The following is a 27,904-nucleotide window of genomic DNA, read 5'->3' on the forward strand; positions in this document are numbered from 1 at the left end:
TAGGAAGTGTCAACTATTATAAGATGTTGATCTGATGTACATTCTGTCCCTTCCCTTGGGTAAAAATTGGTCTTCGGTATTTTTGTAGCTTTCAGCATGTTTTTATAGTTTTTGAATCATTTTGTTTACAGGGCAATGAGTACTTTAAAGAAGGGAAGTATTTAGAAGCAGTTGAATGCTACACTAGAGGAATGGCAGCAGATGGCGCCAATGCACTTTTACCTGCCAACCGAGCCATGGCTTACCTTAAGCTTAAGAAGTAAGTTTTTTTGCATTGAAGCTGCACAATATTGCTGAATTTAATTGTGTATCAGATGAATTTACTTTATTAACAACAGTAGCATTTATATAGCTGAGGTCATGAAAACAATTTAAGCCAATTCCTTATTCACAATATTGAAGTATATTGATAATCTGGGTCTGTTGCCATGTCTCGCTGGGATCATAGGCTGGAAATCGAGCTCCATACTGTCACATGTGAAAATTTGATTAAACTACGGAATTGTCCAATTTTGCCTATAATTCAGGTTAAAGTAACGTATACACCAGGATTTTTCTATCAAGAAGATACTAAACTACTTATTGTGATAAACTTTTTTAACCAATGGCAAAAAATAGGGAAGGTGATTTGGTAATCTATAATTTAAACTGTACCCTGTTCTTAAAACTTCCCATCCACATCCAAATAGACACATAAAGCGATATAACAAAACACAAATATTGTGGATGAGGAATGGGTAAAAATGTCAGAACCACTATTCTTGCATCAGTCCAGATCACAGACATCGATGAGTTATTTTCTTTTGATATTCTTTTGACTCCATCTGATTCTTCACTGATGGTGAAAGGTCAGGGGACATAGATTCGTTCACTGGCTGAGTATTAACCTTTTCAGTGCCTTTGAAGGCATTTTGTTTCCCTTCTCCCTTTCAACAGGAAATTTCAGAGGGAGCAACTTAAAGATAGGCAGATAGCTATTAGATTTTTTTTTCACTTCCCTAAGTGGAGATAGATTGATCGATACATTCTCTTCACAGCCTGAAGTTTTGACTGCATTGTCCACACCCAAGGCTATAGCCGCTTGTTCAGGAACCAGTCAAGTGCTTGTTACTGTATGAGCCGAACCTATGATAACAGCTGGGTCTGAGTTTTCTTTTCAAAAAAAAATCACAAACTGTCTGAGGAAAACTGGTCTGAAAGCACACAGGCAGTGACGTTCTGTCTGGAATGCTCCCCCACTGCTGAAAGGGGCAACTTTATGTAGATACAACTCACAATGTGTTCCAGTAACTTGCCTTTAAAACTGTAAACATTCTCTTCATCCCTTAGTTTCTGATCCAGTTTAATTTCTTCATAAAAGTTGTGATTGGAGTTGGTGGTGTGGGACAAGACATGGAAAGGAAGGATATTGTGTCTAAATCAGAAGGGAAATGAGTTTTCCCCCCTCAAGTGGGCCCAACTTGCTGATGATCTGGTTTGGAATTCTAAAATTCTAATGGAACAATGATTATCGAGTGAAGTAGATTTTAGTCATATAACATGCAGCATTACAGCTGTTGATATTGCAAGCCAAAGGCAGAATTTAATGCCCTCACCTGAGATGGCTTTAGAAGTGGAAGGACATTTAATTAAAGGGTGTGCTGTAAGGTGGGACCTCGCAGCTTTCCTGTCTCGGCACTATTAGGTCTGGGACAAGAAATTGAGGAAGATAGTTATATTTCTTTAAGGGCCTCTATCTGCAACCACTGGTATTCAATGAGTAATGGATGGGATTCTCATCCAGTAATGAACTTAAAAGTGAAAACTTTGTGTAAGGACCAAATCTTTATTTTTCTTTTTCGGATCTTGGCCCAAATGGGAAAAGGATATTACTTTAGGCCAAGGAAGCTATGACAGTAGATATAAAAACCGTAAGAACTGCAGAGATATTCCAGTTTTAAAACAAGTTACTGAAACTATTTGTGTTGTACTTTTGCTGTTGCTAAATTCAAGGAGTTGTGGGGGTTTGGTTGTAGGACTCATTCGCTGTGCGTGCGTGTGTGTGCGCGCATGTTTGTTCAGGGTAGTTTCGCTCAGAGACAATGTTCTGAATAGTTTTTCATTCAAGACTAGATGTGTGGGCCAGGAGTCATCAGCAAGATAGCTTTCTGATAGGCTGTCCACCTGATCAAGAGCCATTGTATGAACAGTACCGGGTCAGAAAACCTTCAGCATCCAACAGGATAGCGCCTCCCCCACTCCTTGCAGAGAGACAACAAAGAGTTGGAAGACAGTTGGTTACTCTAACTCGGTATTTACCATTCACTGCGAGATTGGACCACTGGCATGCCAACTCCCCTATGTTTGCAGTGAAGAACTGAAAGAAGAATGGAGATTGGAAGGGCTCAGGAGAGGGTTTCTTACTTAGCAGGCACTCTGCCTGCTTGAGAGATCCACTGAAAGCCACTGCCTGTCCTTGTGGCTGAGTCTCTTCCTTCCAGTCAGCCTGATGACTCCATCCTGCCTCCCCTTTGCATTGGGATTACTTGGTGATTTCACTTTTTAAAAGTCCTATGGCAACATTTAAATAAAATGGAAAAATGTACTTGAAATCAGAAGGTAATTTTCACTTGTAATAATTGAAGCACCAAAAATACATCTGGCATAGTCATATCACTTTTGGCAAGAAAATGGTACCAGTACAATCTCAACAGTCTTTTTGTCTTTCCCTCCTGTAGGTTGGATTTATTACTTCCCTGTGTGAATTTTCCTGATACCCAGTTGATACCCAAACAGTCCACCATTTCAGACCTTCCTTGGTTAGGTTCACAGCAGTTATGATGCCATGCATGTCCTCAGGTAGTACTTCCTCTGATCTCTCGAATTATAACAGCAGCAGTAAGGATCTTGCCTTGTCTCATTCCCTGCTCTTCATGTCTTTGGCTCTTTTCTTTCCAACAATGTAAACACATTGTAGCCCAGTCCTTGTGCCGACCTCAAAGTTCTCTTTCTGTTTTTCACCAGGTCTACTCTGAACAGCTTTTTGAGATCAGCTGTAATTCAGTCTCCAATTACCTGTCTCTTTCTCATTTGCTTTTTACCAGTCACCCCCACAGCAACCACAGATCACATAAACACTTGGGTGTGATGTGATTAAACTTTTGAGGAAGGTTAATTATCCCTCCTTTCAGAAATTAATGGAGTTTCATTTAGGTCTCAAAGGGACAGTAGGCACCATCACAAAGTGAACAAAACTTGAAATAAGAGATGATGGGAACTGCAGATACTGGAAAATCTGAGAAAACAAAGTGTGGGGCTGAATGAACAATACTTGAAATGCTTTTTCCTAGGAGTTCTCGCAGAAATAATTTTTAGTAGTATAAAAAGTTCTAACCGCTTAGACCTATATTGCACCATGGCCTATTTATGAACTCTGTTTTGTAAAACAGATAAGTTTGCTCTGTTTTGCAATGATTGTTAGGTGATGACGTAGATAGCCCTTAGGCGTTAGAAAGTAATCAAAGGATCAATCATATCCTAGATGGTCAAAGCACATTTATCTATTGGTAACAGCACAAGAACTAACAACAAGTTCTGCACCATTTAAAACAAGCACAGTACTCAGCATGCTAATACGGAACATGAGACAATATACAGATCTTACAAATTCATCATACAATCAATATGTAGAAATTTTTCTCAGTGTGCAGACAGGCAACTGAATAGCTTGCAGGTTGTTTCAGTAATATATCTCACTTTTAGCTGAAAATAAATAGAGGAAAGTATTTTATGCAAAGCTATATTAAGTTTTATTACTCACATAATGATTTACCTTTTCACATTGGATAACCATTTTTCAGCAAATGTGCTGACTATTCTGTGCCTTCAATGTTTATGATTCTAAAACAGCAATATTGTCCCGCTAGCGGCTGTGTTTACCAAACCTGCGAGCAAATCATCTCTTTTTCAATATTACTTCAGAGTTTCAATTGATGATATGAACACATATCCTGGAATTGCACTTGAACAATGAGAGTAAATTGCAGTTATGTTGTATCTTAACATAGAAAATATTCAGAACAACATTAGAAGTAGGTTTAAAAAAGATGTTTAACGAAGAATGGGTATTTTAAATCTTAGTCAGAGACAGATGCTGCTACAATTCTGCGCTATGTAACATGTGTGATGGCGAGATGAGCAGCAGAATCAGATAAGATGGTTATTGTGATGTCGAGGTCATTTCATTGCAACTTCCCCACTTTGCTAAAGCAACCAAATCTTCCCTGCCACGACCGCATCCCAAAACCAGCCCAGCTTGTCCCTGCCTCCCTAACCTGTTCTTCCTCTCACCTGTCCTCTCCTCCCACCTCGAGCTGCACCCCCATTTCCTACCTACTAACCTCATCCTGCCCCCTTGACCTGTCCATCCTCCCTGGACTGACCTATCTCCTCCCGACCTTCCCACCTACACTCACCTTTTACTGGCTCCATCCCCACCTCTTTAACTTGTCTGCCTACTCTCCACCTATCTCCTCCTCTATCCATTTTCGATCCGCCTTCCCTTCTCTCCCTATTTATTTCAGAACCCTCTTCCCCTCCGCCATTTCTGATGAAGGGTCTAGGCCTGAAACGTCACTTGACATTGATAGATGCTGAAATGGCCAAACTTAGCCAATGCAGCATATTCCTAATGTAATGTTAATGAAAGCAATATGTTTTCCGTCATAGTTGTTCATGACAGTTCTGAACCAGTTATAAATATTTCAGATTTGCAGAGGCAGAAGCTGATTGCAGCCAGGCAATCTCACTGGATAATACCTACTCCAAGGCATTTGCACGAAGGGGAACTGCCAGAATGTGCCAAGGGAAGATGAAGGAAGCGAAAGAAGGTGAGATTACTTCAAAGCTTGTAGAACAGAATTTTGTTTTATTTGTTGGAGAAAATTGTATAGCATTTATAACTTTGATTTCTTGAACAAGGGCCTGTATTACATTGTATCAAAGACTGGTGCAATGGGGTGGGAGATAATAGTCAGAAGAAGGGAGGGCCTTTGAAATAAATACTGTTACACTGCACCAGTTCTCATTGGCATTATTTTGAGACTAATTGAAACTGACTTTATGCTTCTTTGCACTCTCAGCTGTCAAGCATAGACTGATGTATACAGAATGACACATGCACAGTACCCATGTCATTGAAAGTCTAAATGCTGACTGTAATTTTTGAGCTGAATATCCCTTTGCATATCCATTAAATCATAATTTGTAAATACATTCCTTTTAATGTGTCTAAGCTCGCAATGAAATAACCTAAGACGATCAGTTTAAAGTTGTAAATGGTCATAAGTCATTCAGTGGATTATTTATTTGGCATGTTTCAGAGACCGAACTTAAAATCCTTCCTATAAACGTAATTTTGTACTAAGCCCATTGGTTGCAACTATAGTCTCCTGTTGTATTCAGTGTTGACACCTTTAAATCTCAAATTTCTAATGATTTTCTTGTTTTTCTGTTTCATTGTTTCAGAAATGTGAGTAGCATTTCGCTGATATTTTGCTTCATGAATTTTGTTTCAATTTGTTCATTAACATTTATTTCATTAATACTTGAAGTATTTCCTTATGATGGATTGGGAGTCAGTTAGCTAAATTGGCTAGATGTTCAGTGTGGTATATTGTATCCATTGTACCTGGTGTGGCTACCTCTACATTAGGGAAACCAAGTGGAGGCTTGGGGACCGCTTTGCAGAACACCTCCGCTTGGTTCGCAACAAACAACTGCACCTTCCAGTCGCGAACCATTTTAACTTCCCCTCCCATTCCTCAGACGACATGTCCATCATGGGCCTCCTGCAGTGCCACAATGATGCCACCCGAAGGTTGCAAGAATAGCAACTCCTCTTCCGCTTGGGAACCCTGCAGCCCAATGGTATCAATGTGGATTTCACAAGCTTCAAAATCTCCCCTTCCCCCACCGCATCCCAAAACCGGCCCAGTTCTTCCCCTCCTCCCCCCCACTGCATCCCAAAACCAGCCCAGCCAGTCTCCGCTTCCCTAACCTGTTCTTCCTCTCACCCATCCCTTCCTCCCAACTCAAGCCACACCTCCATTTCTTACCTACCACCTCATCCGCCTCCTTGACCTGTCTGTCTCCCCTGGACTGACCTACCTCCTCACCTATATTCTCCTCTCTACCTATCTTCTTTTCTCTCCATCTTTGGTCCGCCTCCCCCTCTCTCCCTATTTATTCCAGAACCCTCTCCCCATCCCCCTCTCTGATGAAGGGTCTAGGCCCGAAACGTCAGCTTTTGTGCTCCTGAGATGCTGCTTGGCCTGCTGTGTTCATCCAGCCTCACATTTTGTTATCTTGGCTAGATGTTGCCCTTGTTATGAGCACAATCCCTGAAACAGCTGCAATGGTTCATGGAGGCCTGCCCTCACCTTGGTTCAAGTTTAGGGATGGTGTCCTCAAGTGATGTATAACCATTGTCACTCATGGTAGACAGAGATACCTATGCACAGAATTAGGTTTTCAGTCCATCATATCTGCACTGGTACACTTTACTGGCATGTACTGGCCTAAGTGAACAAAAAATAGTACCCTCAATTTTCTCGGGTATCAGTAATGTTGACCGTTCATTCTTGCATTCTCTTTTTGATCGTGCTAGATTTTGAAATGGTACTGTTGCTGGAACCAGGAAATAAACAAGCTTTAACTGAGCTAGGAAAGATAAACAAGGTATGTATGGTATTATCTTTGGGTAAAGATTACATGGGAGAATTAAATCATTTGAAGAGAACAGTATACGAACCTATATCTGTTACAATAAAATAAGAAGCAATAAGGACCTACTGGGTACATTGGGAATTCAGTTTACAAACGGAATTTTACACTCCCAAATGGATTTGAGGTGGGATGTGGGTACCTGTAAAATGTCATGGGCACTTTTCCTGGTGCCTGTCCAGACCCCTCCCACCTTTACTGCTGCTTGTAAATATGCAGAGGAGGGATCAGACTACCTGCCCACCAAATTGCTAATTGAGACTTAAGTGCTCGATTAATAGCCACTCCATGCTTCTGCCACTATTTTATCAGCTTAGGCTGTTGTGTTAACATTTGGATTCCCAATACTGCTCAACTGCTTTCTCCAATCTGTCACTGATCTCTGAAGGCTGGCACCCTGCCCCTGGTGAGATCACCATCCCTCTAACCCTTCAGTGACAGTATCTGGACCAAATAAGGACAGCAGCTCTTGGAGGTAGCACTTGCTCACATGGGAGCAGAAAAGGTAACTCGCCATGAGATATCTAAACTCAATGCACATTAAACCAGAGCAGGGACTGTGTGGGAGAAAAAGCTTAGCTTTTTCTGTCCACAGCACCTATTCGGCTGATGTAGAATTCCATTTAAAGGAAAGACATCACTCTTGTCCATTCCTTTGTTGTATTTTAAGATAGTTACCCGGACAATGCATACTTCTGAAACGCAGACAGCAGGATAAAGTTAAAATGACTTGATCAGATTAGAAATAGGATGCTCAATTATCATTGACATGGACAGAGAGGGAAAAAAAACTTAGTAAATGGTTACAAACTCGTCACAACTTCATCTGATCTATTGTTTCATATGGATCAAAGTCATGTTTTGTTCAATTATGCTCTACTTGATGTGCTCCATGACATTTAATTTTTATCTGTGCTCTACACAAATGTAAGATGTTGGCTAGTGAAAATTATATTGATACATTAAATTCATTTGGAATATGTAAAGAGAAGATTAATTGTTTTGAGTATAGTAATGCTAATTTAGCTGGATTTCCCAAGTGACAAGTTGAGAAACAGTTGTTCATTGATTGTCTTTAACTTTTTTTTGTTGTTAGCATTGTGTAGAGTCGTGCAAGTTAAGATTTGAGGACTGCGTATAGAGATTAAAAATTGTGTGACAGACTAGTGATAACAATACAGAAATTTGATTTTCAATCCATTTTAAGATGCTGTGAAGTTAAATTTGACAAATCTGATAAATAGTGGGCCAGTGCCAGAAAACGGCTGGAAGTAGTGTCAGTTTAATTTTTACAACAATCATGAGTTTTGAGATACATTTCAAATATTTACCTTACATTTAAGGACTTGGCTTTGCAAGGGGTTCCAACACAACAGACATCTTCAACAAGCAGCAAAGGTCAAAGAATAATCAAACCAATCGATAAGCCACCCCATCTGAGATCTACTGTAAGTTTTGAACCGTCTAAGTTTAGTATCAAAGGTGGCCTTTGTTACCAGCTGATTATAGTTTGTGTATGTACATATTGTATATATGTGGGCCAACCTTATGTATTTATTCAACTTACTTTAAATTGCATTTAATATTTTATTTCTAGTTAAGTTCATAGGACGTACAAAGCATTCTCACACAACTTGCAGAGAAAAGCGAAGTAAAATTTCTCAAAATTATAGAAAGCTAACATAGAATAAAGAACATAGAACATTACAGCACAGTACAGGCCCTTCGGCCCTCGATATTGTGCCGACCCCATAGTGACTATTAATGAAGCATTTTAATAAGCAATGACTTCCCCATAAAAAGACAACTTTTTTCCAATTTCAGAGTTGATATTTGTCCTGTGACATTTTAAGTATGTAAAATATTTGGGGATCTTCTACATTTATTAGACTACCATCAACTCCAATCTTTCTCAACGATATCCTCCCTGTTCAACTCTCTTACTCCAATAAAAACCACAAAAACTGTGGATGCTGTTAACCAGGAATTTAAAACAAAAAGCTGTGATCAGAGATAATAGGAACTGCAGATGCTGGAGAATCCAAGATAATAAAGTATGAAGCTGGATGAATACAGCAGGCCAAGCAGCATCTCAGGAGCACAAAAGCTGACATTTCGAGCTTAGACCCTTCATCAGACCCTCTGAAGGCTCTAGGCCCGAAACGTCAGCTTTTGTGCCCCTGAGATGCTGCTTGGCCTGCTGTGTTTATCCAGCTCCACGCTTTGTTAACAAAAACAAATTTGCTGGAAAAGTTCAGCAGGTCTGGCAGCATCTGTGAAGGGAAAAAACAGAATTAATGCTTCAGGTCCAGTGACCCTTCCTCAAACCTGATAATTGATAGTTTTTGTCTAAAGATAATCAATTATCAATTATCAATTATCAGGTTTGAGGAAGGGTCACTGGATCCGAAACATTAACTCTGTTTTTTCCTTCACAGATGCTGCCAGACCTGCTGAGCTTTTCCAGCAAATTTGTTTTTGCTCCTCTCTTACTCTAATATCTGCTGTAAATTTCCCTGAGACTTTGCTTTCAGCTCTCACTGTTCATTTCTGTGTTTTTCTGTAATAAGTTCAGCAGTGCACTCTCCCACCAACTTACCCATTGCCCCACCACGTATTAGGAACACAGGACCGGAAGTAGGTAATTCAGTAAGACCATGGCTGATTTGTGGCCTAATTGCATATACCTGCATTTGGCTTATATTTCTTAACACTTTGAACAAAAAAAATCTATCTCAGATTTAATGGATCTAGATTCAACTCCTGTTTGAGGAAGAAATTTCCAGAACCTCTACCACCCTTTGCCTATGGAAGTGAATTCTAACCTCTCTCCAGAATGGCCTGGTCCTAATTCTCGGACTATGCCACCAATTCTAGAATCCCCAACCAGTGGCAATAGTTTATCTTTAACTACCCTGTCTTTTCCTATTTAATATATTGAAGACTTTGATCAGATCACCCTTTTAGTCTTTTCAATTCTGAAGCATACTGGCCTAATTTATAGAATCTCTCCTCATACCTGGACTGCAGCGGTTATCATTTTTGTCAACCCACATTATACTTTCTCAAAGGCCAATATATCTTCCTAAGCTGTGGTGCCCAGATTTGCTATTAGCGTCCCAAGGAGGGACTAACCAGGATATTGCATTATGCAGCTTAACTTCTGCATCCTTCCACTCTAGCCCTCTGATTTTAAAGGTCAGCATTCCTTTAGCTTTCCAGTGTATTCTGCACTGCTCAAAAGACACTTTACCACTTTGGTGATCTAATGACATTTTTGGGTTGTAGCACCTCCTGATTTTGTGTCTTTGATTTGGTTCTGCAAGTGGTAATTCCTTATTTATCACAAGTCTAGAAATTCCCATTTGAAATGTAGAATTTAGTTCCAGCACAGAGCAATACTGACCAATCCATGCTGTAACTTGGGGCAACAGCTAATCCATCACTGAATAGAGCCCGGGGATTTCTCAACCATGTACCCTGGGGAGAGCTGACTCACTGTCCCCATGAGGGAATTGAGCAACAGGACTGAATTATCATTTCATAGATTTTTAAAAAGGAATATATTTTATATACTGTCAGTACTACTACGCTGACAAGATGTTTTGCGGGGCATTTTTCTCACTGAACTGATTGGAATTGTCCCTGTTGTTGTGAAATGTGAGACGGAGGTTTGTAGCTTGTGCTTTTAATTAGAGGGAAAAAAAGAGAGTTCTGTAAATGCCTGACTTTTGAAAGGCAGAAAGTAATTTTGAACAAGTTCAAAACAGCATGTTTTTACAAGAAGTCATTATGATTTTAGTTAAATAACCAGCAAGCCATTTGGGATGATAATTGCTGAGATGTTTGCTGACTTGAGTTTTGCAACTGAGAGTTTGAGAGCCAGAAACAGATTTGTGCAAAGAGGTCTTTAAGAACAAAAGCACTGTTAGTCTCTAAGCAGTTCTGAGAAAATCAGGGTGGGAACAAACTCTAGAAGCAGAACATTGTGGAGATGTCAGAGAGGAAGACATCCCACAAAGTTGCTGAAGACTTGAACCCATGTTAAGTTATGAGAAAATTGAGTTAACAGTTTGTTTAAAGGTACTTGTGAAGAGAAATTAACTAATGCATAAATTAATGCACACAAGTTTCTCTAAAAGGAGCAAATTACCAACCATGCCCCTGACCAAAATGTTTTAGCTTGGTGGTAGGTTTGAATCTTCACCTGAGGATTGAGAATCTTCAAGGGTTTTGCTAAAGTAAAAGGGATGATTCTTACTTTCTAATGCCTGTAATAAATCATTTTGATAGTTTTAGATAATATAATTTGCCTTTTGTCTTCTGTGTATTAAATGTTGGTTATTTTGTTAAAAGTACTTTGGCAGCCTCTTGTGAATATATTCAGTGACCACAGTAAACAAAATGAAAAATGAAGCAGGCTTCATTGTGGGATCTGATTTATCCAGTCTCATTGCCATTGGGATTTTTGGTGGTAAAGAGAATGATTTTCACTGTATAGTCTGCTTCAGTATGAGTTAAAATCGAATAATCTTCATCGCTTTAGAGTTGATTCAGTCAAATGAATATTGTGCATCTCTAGTCCTGATATTTGTCTGTAAATGCTTGCATTTTAAACTTTGGTAAACTTGTTCAGTGCTTTGTCATCTCAATAAGGTTAAGGTTTCATGTCTTATTGATATTCTCTAACTTGAATTCTGGAAGATCTTGCACAACAAAGGCAATCTGCTTTCCATTTGAATAGCTTGAATTCATAGTTGAATGATATACAAGTTACAACAAACAAAGCTACTTGGAAAAATCTGCAGACCTCCATGTGTCATGCGGAATAATAATTCTGAAAGAGTTGATAAAGAAGTTGTATTACCTGCACCCTTTGGGTGGAGCCAGTAAAGTTGCGCAGTAGCCTTCATAGAAATCAAATGTTTCTGAGAAGCCTTAGTAACTATACATGACCAGTAATGTACATTATATTTGTTGCTGTTATTGAATAAATCAGTTTGGTGAATAAGGTAATACCTCTTTTATTTGGACTCATGTGATCTGTCCTCAATCATTGGTAATAAAGCGGGTACTAGACCTAGTTTAGAAAAACGAGGATTGGTGGTAGCCCTTAAAACAACTCTCACCACGTGCCACATAGTGGCAGCAGTAGCTAATACAATGAGGCATTGCTGGTGGTAATCTGAACAAATATCATATGGTCTTTTGAAATGAATGTGGAAAGTTTGCACCTCTGCTTGAAACTACAATTTTGCTGTAAATGTTCACACAGATGCACACATGGCTCTAGACCTTTATAATTGTCTTTGTATTACTTTTATCATAACATTTTGGGAATGATAATAAAGAGATGATAAATGTTTTTTGCTTTCAAGCTTTACTCTGTGTGATGGGAGAAATTCAATTGACATTTATAGAAGGCCAAGCAGCAGCTGGTGAATTGAACCTTACAAATGTAAAGGACATTACTGTAGAGGAGTAGGGACCATCTCTCTAGGCTTGGATTTACAATCTACGATACTGCTGTTTGTTGAAAAATGTAACTGAACAGCTGGCAAGGATAAGGTCATGTTTGACTCAGTTATATAGCTGACTGATTATGTGACCCTATAATACATGCAACCCGACCCTTCCAGGGGAATAGTTGAGTTTTTAAAATTTGTTGATGGAATATGGGTGTCCCTGACTGGGCCAGCATTTGTCTGCCACCTGCGTCTTTGATGATAATGCCAGTCACTGCTAGTACTTGCTCCTACTCTGAGAGATAAAGAGAGAGCTGTCTTTGCTTACAAACTTTCTGAAGGTCTGAGTGTAATAGCCCATTCTCTGTTCCATGACGCACTACAACTTCACTAGCTGCTGTTTGGCAGCTTTGCAACCCAGAGGCACCTGGTGCCTGCTTGTGTCTCAAAGGTATCAAATATCGCTTCTCCAAAAGTCACATGGCCTTGTATTTACCAATGAGTGAACATATGATTGTTCCTTTGTGATGTTTTAAAAAAAAACCTGGTATAGTCCCTATACTACAACTGTGTCCAAACTTCCTCAATTTATATTTCCTTATAGCAGCAGTGCAGAGAGGGTTTCTGAACTGGAATGAAGGGGTTATCTCAATATCCAGTGAAGGTTGGAAGAATGAGAGTTGTTCTTAGTGAAACATGTAAGATTCTGGGATAAATTGACAGGATGGGTGCTAAAAAGTTGCTTCGCTGTATGGGAGAAACTTGAACTGAAGGACAAAGGTCAACAATAAGGGATCTTCCATTTAAACTGAGATTATTGGTTTGCAGAATTCTCTTGCCCAGAGAGCAAAGTCTTGAATATTTGTAAGGCTGTGTTTAGTAGATCTTCAAATTGACAAGGGAGTTGAAGGACATAGGTTGAAGACAGGAGAGAGAATGAATATCAGGAGTGAAGCCACAATCAAATCGGCATGATCTTGTCAAATGGTTGACGCATCGTCAAGGGTGTGAATTGTCTACTCCTTCTAATTTGTATGTATAAACCCGCAAAAAAATTGCAGATTAATTCTTTTCAGAGACATTTTGATTGTCTTGGTTCTATGGTACAGTAACTGTTCATTGTCAAAAATGAAGAATCATAGATACTACGGTTTAGATGAATCTTGCTATTTTAGTTTGTAACTTTTATCAGAAGACGGAGTTGGAAAAGTCTCCAGTGCAGTCATAGCAAGAAAGAAATAAGGACTTGGCCCTTTTCCTTGTAAGTTCCAAGATGCAAATGTACTCCTCATTTTTGTTTCTCTGCTCCATCAATTTTAGTGATAATTAAATCCTTGAAGAATATATTACTTAAGTATGAAATTAAAACTGGCAATAAGTTGCTCAGTGGTCTGTACACTGAGTCAGAAGGCTGAGAATTTCAGTCTCTTTCTAAAAAATGCAGTACTGAAGAAAGAGATGCCTTTTACTTTTTATGATGTTAAAATGAGGCCAAACCTAGCATTTCAAAGGATGTAAAAGACACTGACATTATTGGAGGTTTTTTTGAAAAAAGAGATAAAACAAAGAACTGAGAGCTAAAAATCTGAAACAAAATTAAATTGCTGGAGAAACTCAGCTGGTGTGGCAGTGTCTGTAGAGAAAAAGCAGTATCAACATTTTGAGTCCAGTGATCGTTCATCAGAACACTGAATGAAGGCGGACTCTGCTTTTCTTCCACGCACACGCTGTCAGATTTGAGTTACTCCAAAGGTTTAATTTTGCTTCAGATTTCCAGCATCTGCAGCTCTCCAGCAATTTTTGTTCTTGTTAAAAAGCAGGAGAGTTCTCCTGGATTTTCTGGCTAACATTTATCACTGTACCATCATGTAGAGCAGATAGCCTCATTTATTTCATTGCATGGGCTGTGCGCAAGTTACTATTCCGAGTAATCAGTAATTACTGCACTTTGTAAGTCTTGCACCAATTATGTTGTGCATTGGCATGGTCAAATCTGGAGTAGAGTTGTAGTCTCCTTACCAAAGGAAGGACAGCGCTGTGTTCTCCTGACATGAAGTCACGAGACTCCGCAGTTCTTTCAGTTTTTACTTTATAATTGAGTTGGTAAATTTAATTAAGCTTGTTTTTCCAAATTGATGGACTTCTAATTAATTTGTAATCAACTGATTTATACAGCCTCTGAAGCGTGTGGGATTTGAACCTGGACCTTCTAACCCACTAGTCAGATTACTTGCCCTGCACCACAAGAGCCTCAATAATAAAGGCCTTTTACTATTAGGGTAACAAACGTATATTTTCACCGCAAACCTGAATATCTTGTATCAATAGAGAGGAAGTAATCTTTTGTCTTATTATTGCAGGGGAAATGCTTTTCATTGCAAGTTCAGGTTAAATTCTTTTAATTTGTCTTAATATGTTTTGTGTATGTTCTTTTCAAGAAACCCCTATTAAGAGTTGCTATTGAAGAAGTTGGAGATACAGTGATTAATACTAAGAAGGAAGCAGCTGCAGTCAGTTTCCCTTTTGATCTTGCAGCGAAACCATCAACTATGGTATCGGCAGTCGAAGAAACTAATAAAATTCAGGAGAAAAACACACCTGATGACTGTCCTGTGCCAACTGTTGAAGCACCCAATGCCAAAATACATAAAGTTGAAGAGAGGTATGTTGACAGTTACAAAAAAAAACTGATGCTGTTTATAACTTCAGCTCTTCCTGGGGTTGAGTTCAATAAGCAATCATCTCCCTCTGTTCCTAGTTTATCATTGAAGTGACTATTCTTGATGTTGGTATAGAGCCATAAATAAATGGTTTTCAAGAAAAGACGGCTTCCCTTGAGAGGGAAAATAAACAAATCGAACAAATTCCGTGTGTGGAATACAGGTTTCCCATAGAGGGATATTGATAGAACTTCTAGTGAAAATTCCCTAGGCTTTCTGTTGTTTTAGAGTAACACATTTAATTTAAAAGTATGTGTTAAATTCACAAATTTGCATTGATATGTTTTAGTACAATGCTGTAAGATGCAGATTTAAGCAAATGCTGATAAGGATTCGGAGGACAATGAACTTAAATATTGTGTATTTTTGCATGTTAATTGTCTTAAAACTTTGTGGGTGCATACAATTTTCAGTAGAGGTTGCTTTTAATTCACTGTTGTTCATTTGTATTTTTTAAATACAGCATTGTATAATCAGAATGGTTTGGTTATCAGTATCTCTTCAAATCCCTAAAGCATAAACCAAATAGAAACATTACGTTTGCCTGCCTTTCCTTTGCATTTTGTAAAGGATAGTAATATAGGGGCCCCTGAGTTCTTGCCACCACTTAGCTGACCAGGATCTATGAAAACAAGGTGTACAGCTGGATGAACACAGCAGGCCAAGCAGCATCTTGGGAGGGTCTAGGCCCGAAACGTCAGCTTTTCTGCTCCTAAGATGCTGCTTGTCCTGCTGTGTTCATCCAGCTTCATACTTTATTATCTCAGATTCTCCAGCATCTGCAGTTCCTATTAACTCTGACCAAGATTCTCTAGCTTTTACCATTGCCATGATGTTGGAAGGATTTGCAGGTTGATTGTCAACTTATTTTGCCATATTATGAACGCGCTTGTTTTTGTCAGAGTCCTGGTGTAGGACTTGAATGCAAAGCTTGCATCTTAGAGGTAGGGATACTACCCCTGGTATTACAAAACCTCTTTTGAAAATGTTGGAACAGGTCTATTACTGAATTAAAAGCAGATTATGGCTGATTCTAGCAATCTGAAATAAAACTGAAAATTCTAGTGATATTTAGAAGCAGTGTCTGTGGCAAGAGAGAAATACTTAGCATTTTAGATCAATGACCTTTCATTGTAATTTATCAATGTTTCTTTCCATGTTGGTGGATTTACTGGAGGACCTCACAGTCTTAAAATTGAATTATTTTTGGATTTTCATTGGAAGGCTCAATAGTGTCTTAATATTGCCTAGAAAAACCACGTGCTGGTGTTATTTTACATAGATTATCCCAGCTGTCTAACTAAATTCATTTCAACAGGTATATTACTGAAATAGTTTCCTTTTTGAAATTTTTGTCGTAATTATTTGCTTCAGAATCTAAAATGCTATAATTAAACAGATGTTAAGCATTTTGTTGCATTGTTTGATCAGAAGCTACCTTTTGAGCATTGTATTTAGAGGCCTCATTGGTAACATTTAAAATTTAAGGGATCTTCTAACTACCTGAGGATTGTCTCCTTTGGGAAATGAATATCATAAGTTTTCTAAAAAAAAAGGCCATATTTTGTTAGGATATGTAGTCAACTGTACTTGAGAATTGTAGCAAAGAGGATACCCGTTCGGTCTGATTTGTCACACACTTCTAACAATCATTAATTAGTCCTTTAATCTTTCAAAATGGCTGCTCAACAATGGTCTTTCAGTGAACCCTATTTAATGAATAAAAAGACTTGCCTGCACTCCTGAATAAATCTTGCATGATTGATGAGGGAAAGGCTGTAGATGTCATATACGTGTCAGTAAGGTGTTTGATAAGGTTCCCCATGGCAGGCTGATGGAGAAACTGAAGGCGCATAGGGTTCAGGTTGTGCTAGCTAGATGGATAAAAAAACTGGCTGGGCAACAGGAGACAGAGCAGTAGTGGAAGGGGGTTTCTTAAGTCGGAGACCTACGACCAGTGGTGTTCCACAGGGATCTGTGCTGGGACCACTGTTGTTTGTGATATATGTAAATGATTTGGAGGAAGGTGTAGGTGGTCTGATCAGCAAGTTTGCAGAAGACACGAAGATTGGTGGAGTAGCAGATAGTGAAGGGGACTGTCCGAGATTACAGCAGAATATAGATAGATTGGAGAGTTGGGCAGATAAATGGCAGACTGAGTTCAATCCGGGCTAATGCGAGGTGGTGCATTTTGGAAGATCTAATTCAAGAGCGAACTATACAGTAAATGGAAAAGTCCTAGGGAAAATTGATGTTCAGAGAGATCTGGGTGTTCAGGTCCATTGTTCCCTGAAGGTGGCAAAGCAGGTCAATAGAGTGGTCAAGAGGCATACAGCATGTTTTTCCTTCATCGGACGGGGTAGTGAGTACAAGAGTTGGCAGGCCGTGTTAAGGTTGTATAGGACTTTGGTTCGGCCATGTTTAGAGTACTCCATACCGTTCTGGTCCCACATTACCAAAGGAATGTGGATGCTTTGGAGAGGGTACAGAGGAGGTTCACCAGGATGTTGCCTGGTATGGAGGGTGCTAGCTATGAAGAGAGGTTGAGTAATTTAGGATTATTTTCATTAGAAAGACGGAGATTGAGGGGGGTCCTGATTGAGGTCTACAAAATCGTGAGGGATATAGATAAGGTGGATAGCAAAAAGCTTTTTCCCAGAGTGAGGGGCTCAATTACTAGGGCTCGTGAGTTCAAAGTGAGAGGAGGAAGGTTTATGGGAGATATGCGTAGAAAGCTCTTTACACAGAGGGTGGTGGGTGCCTGGAACGCGTTGCCAGCGGAGGTGGTAGACGCAGACACGATAGTGTCTTTTAAGATGTATCTGGACAGATACGTGGATGGGCAGGGAGCAAAGGGATACCAACCCTTAGGAAATAGGTGACAGGTTTAAACAGAGAATCTCAATCAGTGCAGGCTAGCAGGGCCGAAGGGCCTGTTCCTGTGCTGTAATTTTCTTTGTTCTTTGTTCTTTGTTCTTTACCACATCATTGAAGGGGCCTGAAGTTACCTGGGCAGTTCCTTCCATTGTAATATGCGCAAACCTAGTTCCAGACAAGAAATCTCAACTTTCTGACTACAAAGGTAATCAGACTTCTCATGCCCATTTACCTTTGCCCACATTAGCACAACAATGTCTCCTTGCTACCTGTCTCTTCATATCTTTCCCCAAAAGAAACCTAAGAACCATATGACATAAAAATTTCCAATGCATATGCTTTAGGCAAAAAGTGTCTTGTTCTACTAGATACTTTCAAAGTTTATGGCATTTGCTTTACTGAAGATGTCTGATTAAATTTTCATATTTACAACCACGATTGGTGATCTTGAAGTCCTTCATGACAATGTAAATGTACTACAACTTTATATTAATTTTATTTATTAAATGTGAGTACTTAGCATGGTTAGCATTTACTGCCAGTCCTGAATTGTCCTGTATGGCAACAGTGAGCTTCCTTACTGAACCAGTGCAGTAACAGTACTGTCTAAATGCTGTTCAATTGAAGTTCTTGGATTTTGAAGCAAAAACTCTGAGAGACGAGCAATCTATTCCCAAGTCAGGATACTATGTGACTTGGAGTTTTGTGCTGTTGTCCTTGTTTTTCTGTGTTTTTGAGTTAGCTGGTGTCTGCTAGTGCCTCGTTGGGATGGTGATAAAGTAACTGAATGTTTGAGGTGATTAATTGATTTCCAATCAAGTGAACTGTTTTCCCATATTGCTATTCAACTGCTTAAGAGTGACACAATTGCATGTTTTCATTTCAAACCTCCAGCATCTGCAGTACATTAATGGATTGTATTGACTTTCAAGCAGTTTTGCTCAATAAAACTGTATCTTTTCCAGAGGACATCATGTTGTATCAGACAAGCAATCCATTACAGCCAATGCTGCTGCTGTAGAGAAATCAGCAGAAATGAAGAAAGTTGAAGTGCCTCTTTTTTCTCATTCTGTGATTGTCCCTCAAGCTCCTGCCAACGCCTTTCAACTTGAAGCAGACCTCCGCAAACTGAAAAACTACCCAGAGATGTTATATAAATACATAAAGGTAAATATGGAAGCGTTTATTTGACTGTGTGTTTTGAATGCTAATTTTAACTTGAAAATCATTCAGCAGTAATCATTTCAAAAAATGTCTGTATTTGCCTTTTTTAAAAAAGTATGTGTTTTGGAAGAGATTAAGGATATTTAATAGGATATTAACATTGCAAAGAGATTTGTGAAAGTGAAGAGTAAACAATTGCATTTACAATTGCACATAAATTTAGGATTAGTACTCAAAGGGGATTTTTTTCTTCTAGCTCAGTGAACTTTAGTATGTGTTATCAGATGTGGCTATTGAGCCTAATTTGTCATGAAATTTAGGAGGGAATTAGATATATACGTAAGAACATAATGTGATGTAGGAAAGTGGAACTAAGTAGCTGTAGTGTAGAGTTAAGATTGACTTCCTTTGTCGTCCATGGTTGCCTTGTCCTCCCCTTAGTATATTTCCCCTTCCTTTGGATGAATTTTTGCTGTGCCTTCCAAATTACCCCCAGAAACTCCTGTTGCTGTTTCATCATTTTCCCGAATAGGCTTTCCTTTCAATAAATTCAGGGCAGCACCTCCCTCGTGTCTTTGCGGCTACCATCGAAAATAGAACTGCAGTGTCTGCTATTTTGCTGAAATTTCTGATTCTCCCACTTGTCAAACTTGTTACGTTTTACGTATAAAACTTCAGTTCATGACCTGAGTAATATATTGGTTGACTATTTCATCACTGAATGATTTTTAAAAATGACTGTTCACATATATATGAGCATATGTCTTACTGCGGGACTGGATGTTAATATTTAAATTCCACTAAATCTAAAGGACATAGCTGCTAGACTGGGTCTGTGGCAGGTGGTCAGGGGATCAACAAGAGGGTAAAGCATATTTGACCACAGTCTTAACCATCTGCCAGCTGCAGATGTTTCTGTCCCTGACAGTATCAGTAAGAGTGACCACTGCAATGTCCTTATAGACATGAAATCCCTTCAGTATAAGAATACCCTCCATTGTATTGTGTTGTGTGGCACTATCACTGTGTAAATGGGGCAGACTTCAAACAGATCTAGCGACTCAAGACTGGACTTCCATGAGCCGCCTTAGGCTATCAACGGTGGCAGAATTGTACTCGAACATAATCTGCAACCTCATTCTATAAATCCAAATAGTTCAGGTCTACTGGCCCTCTTTTGCCTAACTTTCTTGTTACCTCCCCAAAGAATTCTAACAGATTTCAAGTTTGTTAACAGGTTTATTAGGGCTGTCATATCCCCCACTCAACCATCCCTACCAAGTCCAGGAATCAACCCTGGTTCAATGGACAGTGCAGGAGGGCATGGCAGGAGCTGCATCAGGTGCACCTGAAAATGTGATGTCAGCCTGGTGAAATTACCAAACAGTTTGCATGCTGTTTTCGGAATACTGTGAGCACTTTGATCATGGTTGAGGATTCTAGGTCTGTACTCAATGAAGTTTAGAAGGATGGGGGCTTGGTGAGTCTTGTTGAAACATTCAGAATAGTGAGAAGCCAGGATAGAGTGAACAAGTTTGTCAACAAAATGCATGCCAAACAGCATAAGTAGCAAGTCACACAGAGTTGTGACCACACAACCAGCGGATCAGATCTAAGCTCTAGTCCTGTCACGTCCAGTCACTAGTGCTGGTGCACAATTAAACAACTCGCTGGAGGAGGAGGCACCACAAATGTCCACATGCTCAATAAAAGGGGAGCCAAAACAGGGCAAAAGATAAGGCTGAAACATTTGCCATCTTCAGCCAGAAGTACCAAGTAGATGATCCATCTCTGCCTCCTCCAGTGATCCCCAGCATCATAGATCGGACTTCAACAAATTTGATTCACTCCACATGCTGTCAAGAAATGGTTGAGGGTAATGCAAAGGCTATGGTTCCTGACAACATTCCATCAATGTTGGATGTGTGGAAGACCTGTGCTGCAGAATCTGCTGCTCCCTCCACCAAGCTCTTCAGTACAGTTACAATACTGCCATCTGCCCGACAATGTGGAAAATTGTCCCGAAATGCCCTGCATGTACAAAGCAGGATAAATCCAACTTGGCCAGTCACCATCCAGAGTGAATTCCAGAGTGAGGTGACAGTGACAGCCCTTGACATCAAAGCTATTTTTGAGCAAGTGGGGCATCAAGGAGCTGTAGCAAAACTTTGAATCAATGGGAATCAGGGGGCTAACTATCCACTGTTTGGAGTCATACCTAGCGCATGAGATGGTTGTGGTTGTTTGGAGATCAGTTATCCCGACTCTAGATATCTTTGCAGTGTTCCTCAGTCAGAGGCTAGGAATACTCCCTAGTTGGGAGTAACTCGCCTCCTGGCTCACCAAAACTGGTCTATCATATACAAGGCACAATTCAGGAGGGGGATGGAATGCTCCCTACTTGCCTGGATGGTACAGTTCCTCCAAACTCCATCCTGGACAAAGTAACCCACTTGATTGGCACTACACCCAGACGCATTCAATCCCCCCTCCACCAGCAGCAGCAGTGTTTGCTTATCTACAGGATGCAGTGCAGAAGTTCACTATAGCTCATTAGACAGCATCTTCCAGACCCAAAACAACAACTATCTAAAAGCACAAGAACAGTAGATACATAGGAACACCACCACCTGCAAGTTCCCCTCCAAGCCACTCATCGTTCTTACTTGGAAATATATCATCCTTCCTTCACTGGTGCTAGGTCAAAGTCTTAGAATTCCCTCCCTCAGAGCTTTGTAGGTCAGTCTACTGCACATGAGCTGCAACAGTTTAAGAAGGCAGCTAGCCACCACCTTCTGAAGGGGCATCTACGGGCGGGTAGTAAATGCTAGCCAACTAGCAATGCTCATGTTCCATGAGTGAATATAAAAAAGGCGCAAAAAATATAGATTTAAAAAGGTTGCTTCGTGATCTGCCTGCCAGGTACTCTGACTTGTGCTAAAGTATCAGGCTTGCCAAGTGAAACAGTCACTCGTCGCAAAATGAACACTGACCTGAATAATACGCATGTACTCATAAAGCCTTGATATCAATTCATTTCAATATTGGGGAATTGTTGTTTTTGGATTAATATGACAATTATTGGGGTAATATGATGAGCATGCACCAATACAAGTTGATGAGTACAGCAGATCTAAAGTTCTGTTCAGAGCTTGAAAGCTCAAAGAAGGACCACTGGGAAGCAAGTTACTTTGAGAAACCAAAATACTTTGAGTATGTATGTCTTCATAGCCACACAAAGATTTGCTTTCAAAAAGAGTTTCAGTAGCTTCCCATGGCCCAGACTTCGGAAATGTTTGTTCTCACCTTCAGATGCTTCCATTGACCTGCCCTAGCACATCCCATCAAATTCTTACTGCTTTATGGCCCTCTACATATTCAGTGCTCCTCTGACAAAGAGGCTTGCAGTACTCATGCTTTGCAATCAGAGGCTGCTACTGTATTTGCAATAACTCAGTTGTCTGTATCTCTTTCCTTCAACATGGCCACGTTGTCATCCACCACTTCCCTCCCTGAAGCCACTTGAAAAGTCACTTGAAAACTTTCATTTTTTTTTAAACTGTTCTTTAACCTTCCTTCTGCCCCACCATCCATCAACTCTTTGCATTTCTTCTTCTGCCGAGTATTTTCTTTAGATGTTAAGGATGACTTAAACTAATTGATAATTGTGTACTTAATTATTATAGTTGATTTTTTAAAAATCAGTTAATATAATCATAGAATCATAGTCACACAGCACAGAAACATACCCTCTGGTCCAGCCAGTCCATGCCAAACATAATTCCAGGGTAAACTAGGCCCACGTGCCTGCTCCTGACCTATATTCCTCCAAACCTTTCTTATTCATGTATGTTTCCAAATGTCTTTTAAACATTGTAATTATACCCACATCCACCACTTCCTCAGGAAGTTCATTCCACACATGAAACACCCTCTGTGCAAGACATTTGCTTCTCATGTCTTGTTTAAATTTTTCTCCTGTCACCTTAAAAATGTACCCCCTAATTTTGAAGCCCCCCCATCCTAAGGAAAAGACAACTGCCATTAACTCTGTCTATATTCTTCATTATTTTATAAACTTCTATGAGGGGTCAACTGCCTATATCCCTGTCAAAAAGAAGCCCCAGCCTTAGAATCTCTACGTAGAATCCCTAATGTAGAAGCAGGTCATTCAGCCCAATGTGTCACACCAACCTGCGGAAGAGCATCCCACCGAAACCCATCCCCCTACCGTGTCCTTGTGACCCTGTATTTCCCATGACTAACCCACGTAACCTCCACATCCCTGAATACTGAGTGACTTAGCATGGCAAATCCACCCAACCTGCACATCTTTGGACTGTGGGAGGAAACCCATGCAGATGCAGGAAGAATGCGCAAAATCCACCCTGACAGTTGCTCAAAGATGGAATCAAATCTGAGGCAGCAGTGCTAACTACTGAGCCACTCTGCCACCTTATCAAGTGTTTTTTTTATATAACTCAAACTTTCCATACTTGGCAACATCCTTGTGCATATCGTCTGGATCCTCTTCAGCTTTTAATAATCTTCCTACAACTGGGCGACCAGAATGGACACAGTATTCTGGAAGAGGCCTCACCAATGTCCTGTACAACCTCAACATGATGTCCCAACTCCTACACTCACAGGAATGAGCAATGAAGGCAAGCATGCCCAAACACTTTTTTAAAACCACCTTCTCTGTATGTGATGCAAACTTCAAAGAATTATGTACCTACATCCCTCGGTCCCTCTGTTCTATAACACTACCCAAGGGCCTACCATTAATAATATAAGCCCTATCCTTGTTTGTTGTACCAAAATGCAAAACCTCATGCTTACCCAGATTGAACTCCATTTGCCATTTTTCAGCCCATTGAACCATTTGATCAAAATCCCTTAGTAATCTTTGAAAAATTCCTTCCTTATGCCACCAATTTTGATGTCTGCAAACTTATTAACTATGCCTTCTATATGCCCAATCAAATCCTTTATGTAAATGACAATTTGCAAATCAACACTATAACTTCAGTTATGAGCAAGAACTTTTGCTTCGGTTGGACATACTGAAGGAATTCAACATTGTGTTCCAATATGAAGAATCTGTTTCCTAAATGATCATTGGGATTTTATTTTTGCCCCTTCAATGTGTTCCTCTTTCTGACCTATTTACTCAGTGCAGCATTCTTTTCCCATGGACAATAATTGCTTATTAGCACTATGTCCAACTGGATATACCCTTGTGTAAAGGGTTTTTCTACATGGGATTTCAGACTTCTCTGCAGCTACAACAAAATTTATATGTGAGCCTTAGTTGTGAATGTTGTCCAGTTACAAAGGTATTGTGGAACATAAGGAGCTGAAAGTCTGTCCTTTGATTCAGAGCAGAGAAATAAATAACTTTCACCTTCAACTACAGCTTAGATCTTGAACTACTCTGGGAGTGATCTGCTCATGTGAAAACTTGATGAGTGTTCAAGTTGTCGGCTGTTTATTTTATAGTTGTTAAACGTTTTTTTCTGTGAGCATGATCTGAACTTTTCTTTCGAGTGGTTTAACAGAAGACATGGTTTTAGAACCAAGGTTAAAATTTAGTTCCAGTCCAGAGCAATATGCTAATTACTTTTTTGTCTTGCTTTTATTGCTCCTGCAAATAGCAAATTGAGCCCTCTTTGTATACACAACTGTTTCAGAAGTCTTTGGAACCTGATATTCTAAATCACATTTTAAGAATCTTTCATGATTCGTACATCAGGTAAGCAATTTTAAGTTTGCAATTTACCAGTCAGCCTAGTTTGCTGTCGTCATTATACTGTGAATGTGGTAACTAGGAAACCATGTAGCTTGAAAAACACACTTGGATTGTTCGGAAATCTGCAGATACTCTATAATGCATCAGAATACTGCTTTTCCACTTAACGTAATTTTGTTGCCTCCTTTCTTAAAGAAACTCTGGGTCTTTGACCAAACTATTAACCACCCTGGTATCTCCTTTATGGGTTTCGCATCTAGGTTTTGATTTGTTATGCTTAGTTTAAACATCTCTTGGGCAACCTTCTATGTTACAATCACTGTATGAATGCAACCTGTTGCAGTTGTTTCTTATGGCTTCCTGACTCTGCGCAGCCAAATTTTTCCTGTTGCAAAGCATTATAAGTCATTGCATTTAGCCTACATTAATGGGAATTGGTTCTTTGAGACCTATGTTTTATCATAATTTAGATTACATTGCCAAAACATGAAATTTTGTCGTATTTCTCTGTTTATGTAGCAGTATCTTATTATAACACAGTATTGTAATTTTGGTCAGACTTCTTGCACCCTGCTACCAAAAGATATTGTGTCACTCTAGATGAAGATGTCTAAAACACTTCTATGGTTGCAGAGATGTATGATTTAATATGAGGTTTTGTTTACAGTTAATAACTACTTGCCAAATGCAGCAGCTGAATCAAAGGGAAGACTGCCAGGAATTCTCTTAACAAGTTGCTCTGAGTTAGTATCAGAGATAATGGGAACTGCAGATGCTGGAGATTCCAAGATAATAAAATGTGAGGCTGGATGAACACAGCAGGCCAAGCAGCATCTCAGGAGCACAAAAGCTGACGTTTCGGGCCTAGACCCTTCATCAGAGGTGATGAAGGGTCTAGGCCCGAAACGTCAGCTTTTGTGCTCCTGAGATGCTGCTTGGCCTGCTGTGTTCATCCAGCCTCACATTTTATTATCTTGCTCTGAGTTAGTAGTTGCTTTCTTGAACATCACAATAAATCCTGGGTAGTTCCTGTGTACACATTGCAGCTACTGGGATTCTTTAAACTTATTCAGATGCACTGTCAGTTGGCTGTTAATTTGATGCTTTTGATCAAATCACCCATGCTTTATTCTGGCTAATTGCAAGTCAGCAGTTTGACAGTGAAAATGTTATCAGCAAAGTAAATGGGAAAATGTCCAATTTGCACTTACTAGGCAAAACCATGTAGATAGGGGATAGATGACCGGCAACAAGGATACAACGTTTAGAGTCAGTGGGGGATAACTGGTTGGATGATGAGGGAATTGGGTTGGGGATGGTGGTTGGCGTATCCAGTCTGGGCGTGTAGGGTCCTGGTAAGGACTGTGGAAGTTCGGTGAGAAATCAGTTGAATAGTTGGACCATGTAATAGTTGTAATTTTTCTGAGTAACTATTTTACTCCGTTAATCAAAACCATTCAGTCACTGATTTGAATGGAAATTTTCAAAAGTGCCTGGCAGAATGGAATTGTTCAGTAGAAAATTCAGTTTTCTGGACAATTCTTTTGGAAGGTACTATGATTTGGGTGGAGGGGAGTTCGGGAGTGGGGTGGGGGGGTGGTGTGGGAAGATTCACAGCTGCTAGTTACACTAGAATAATAACTAACTGGCCATCAACAGATCTATATCTTTTGAGTAAGGGCATCAAAAGTGCTCTTTCAGAACTGTGTTTGGCCTCATCAAAGGCTTGTGCACCTGTGATGTGACTTCCTTGCTCACGTTTGTTTTCTCTTTATTGATGTGGGGCAAACTGGTGTGTAATTCTCAGTTTTATCCCTCCTGCTTTTATTTCAGTTAGGGATTAAAGAACTATCTTTTCCAGGTAATTATTGTTGCTTTATTCTAGTATTGTTATGTTTTTACTTTTTAAATTACATTGGAATTGTATAAAGTTACATTTTATTTGTCCATCCTGAAAAAAGCACAAGTTCACATGCTGTGATGCAGCATTAGATTGGCAATTTCATTCCAGAGAAATCTCAAAAACAATCGTTGTGAAGTATGAAAAATGTAGTGGAAAGCATTTGCCAAAATTGATATCGCAGTTGTTACTGAAATGTTTTGTTCCACAGAAATTGTGTTCAAGCTCAACTTCATTTTGCACAAATTCTGTTAGTTAACTTAAAGCATATAACAGAAATTCTGGTACAACAAAGAGTCCACTCGCCAACTAATCAACACATTCTTCTCATTCAGTACAAAAAGCTTATCCCTTAATGGAAGTATCTCTTGTGAAATTATCCTGATGAGTGCAAGACACAATGCAAACTGAACTCACCCTTCAAAACAATCAGATCCATGTGCCTTCATTCTATAGTATTTCCTGCCATCCCCTCTTCCAGCCCTACTCGCTCACTAACTCTTTGATTTTATCAACAGAGAATTCTTAAAATGTGAAGTTTGGAATTTTTTGCGACATGTATGCTAAATTATGTATAAATACCACACACTCTGCATATTGATACACAGTTCTTTCACTGCTAGACACAGGTTTTTATGCATGTTTTAATAGAATCTTTATAATGTTAATTCCCATAAGATCCAGATAACTATCCTTAGGCCTTTCATAAAATCTGGAAGAACAAATTACAGTTTTAAATTCAAGGAATATATTGTGGTTGTAAAACCAGTATATTAGCCTTTGCCCTGCAAAATACTGTAGTTGGCCTTGAGGACTGTCTGTCTTAAGCAAGGGAAAATACGTTTTATATTCAATGCTGCGTAAAGTCAATATATTAATGAAGTGAGATGCTCCAATATCCAGAAAGTGTGATGTACTGCATAAATTTTTAACTGTCAAATTTAATACTCCGCTTTGCTTTCTAATACCATTCCAATGTAATCGTGAAATATCTTTTACATTCACTGAATATTACTTCAATAATGAAGTGTTACTTTATGCTCCTGAAGTTTAAACTAATCACAATGATGAATCAAATTGAGAAAACATTGTTCCTCTTCCATTGAATTACACAGATTTGAGGAACCTTCCCTAATTCTAGATGTTCTAAGGAACTTGGCAAACGTGAAAAGATTTGATATGGCGGTAATGTTTATGTCGGAATCAGAAAGACAAGGTAAGCTACATTTAGCAGCTACAGTCTTTATTATGATCCACTTGTATT

The 27,904-nt window shown here is 39.4% G+C and overlaps 1 protein-coding gene across 1 annotated transcript in view; it reads left to right on the plus strand.

The window, feature by feature from the left end:
- rpap3 (RNA polymerase II associated protein 3) overlaps positions 1-27,904 on the plus strand; it is a 54,006-nt gene that overhangs the window by 21,047 nt on the left and 5,055 nt on the right. The window contains exons 8-15 of the mRNA XM_059652556.1: positions 132-259; positions 4,747-4,868; positions 6,647-6,717; positions 8,106-8,210; positions 14,666-14,889; positions 18,790-18,991; positions 24,646-24,743; positions 27,756-27,856. Of these exons, the coding sequence (XP_059508539.1) occupies positions 132-259; positions 4,747-4,868; positions 6,647-6,717; positions 8,106-8,210; positions 14,666-14,889; positions 18,790-18,991; positions 24,646-24,743; positions 27,756-27,856 (1,051 nt within the window). The remainder of the gene's footprint in view (positions 1-131; positions 260-4,746; positions 4,869-6,646; positions 6,718-8,105; positions 8,211-14,665; positions 14,890-18,789; positions 18,992-24,645; positions 24,744-27,755; positions 27,857-27,904) is intronic.

Source organism: Stegostoma tigrinum, chromosome 18, assembly GCF_030684315.1.
Source record: "Stegostoma tigrinum isolate sSteTig4 chromosome 18, sSteTig4.hap1, whole genome shotgun sequence".
NCBI classification, from domain to species: domain Eukaryota; kingdom Metazoa; phylum Chordata; class Chondrichthyes; order Orectolobiformes; family Stegostomatidae; genus Stegostoma; species Stegostoma tigrinum.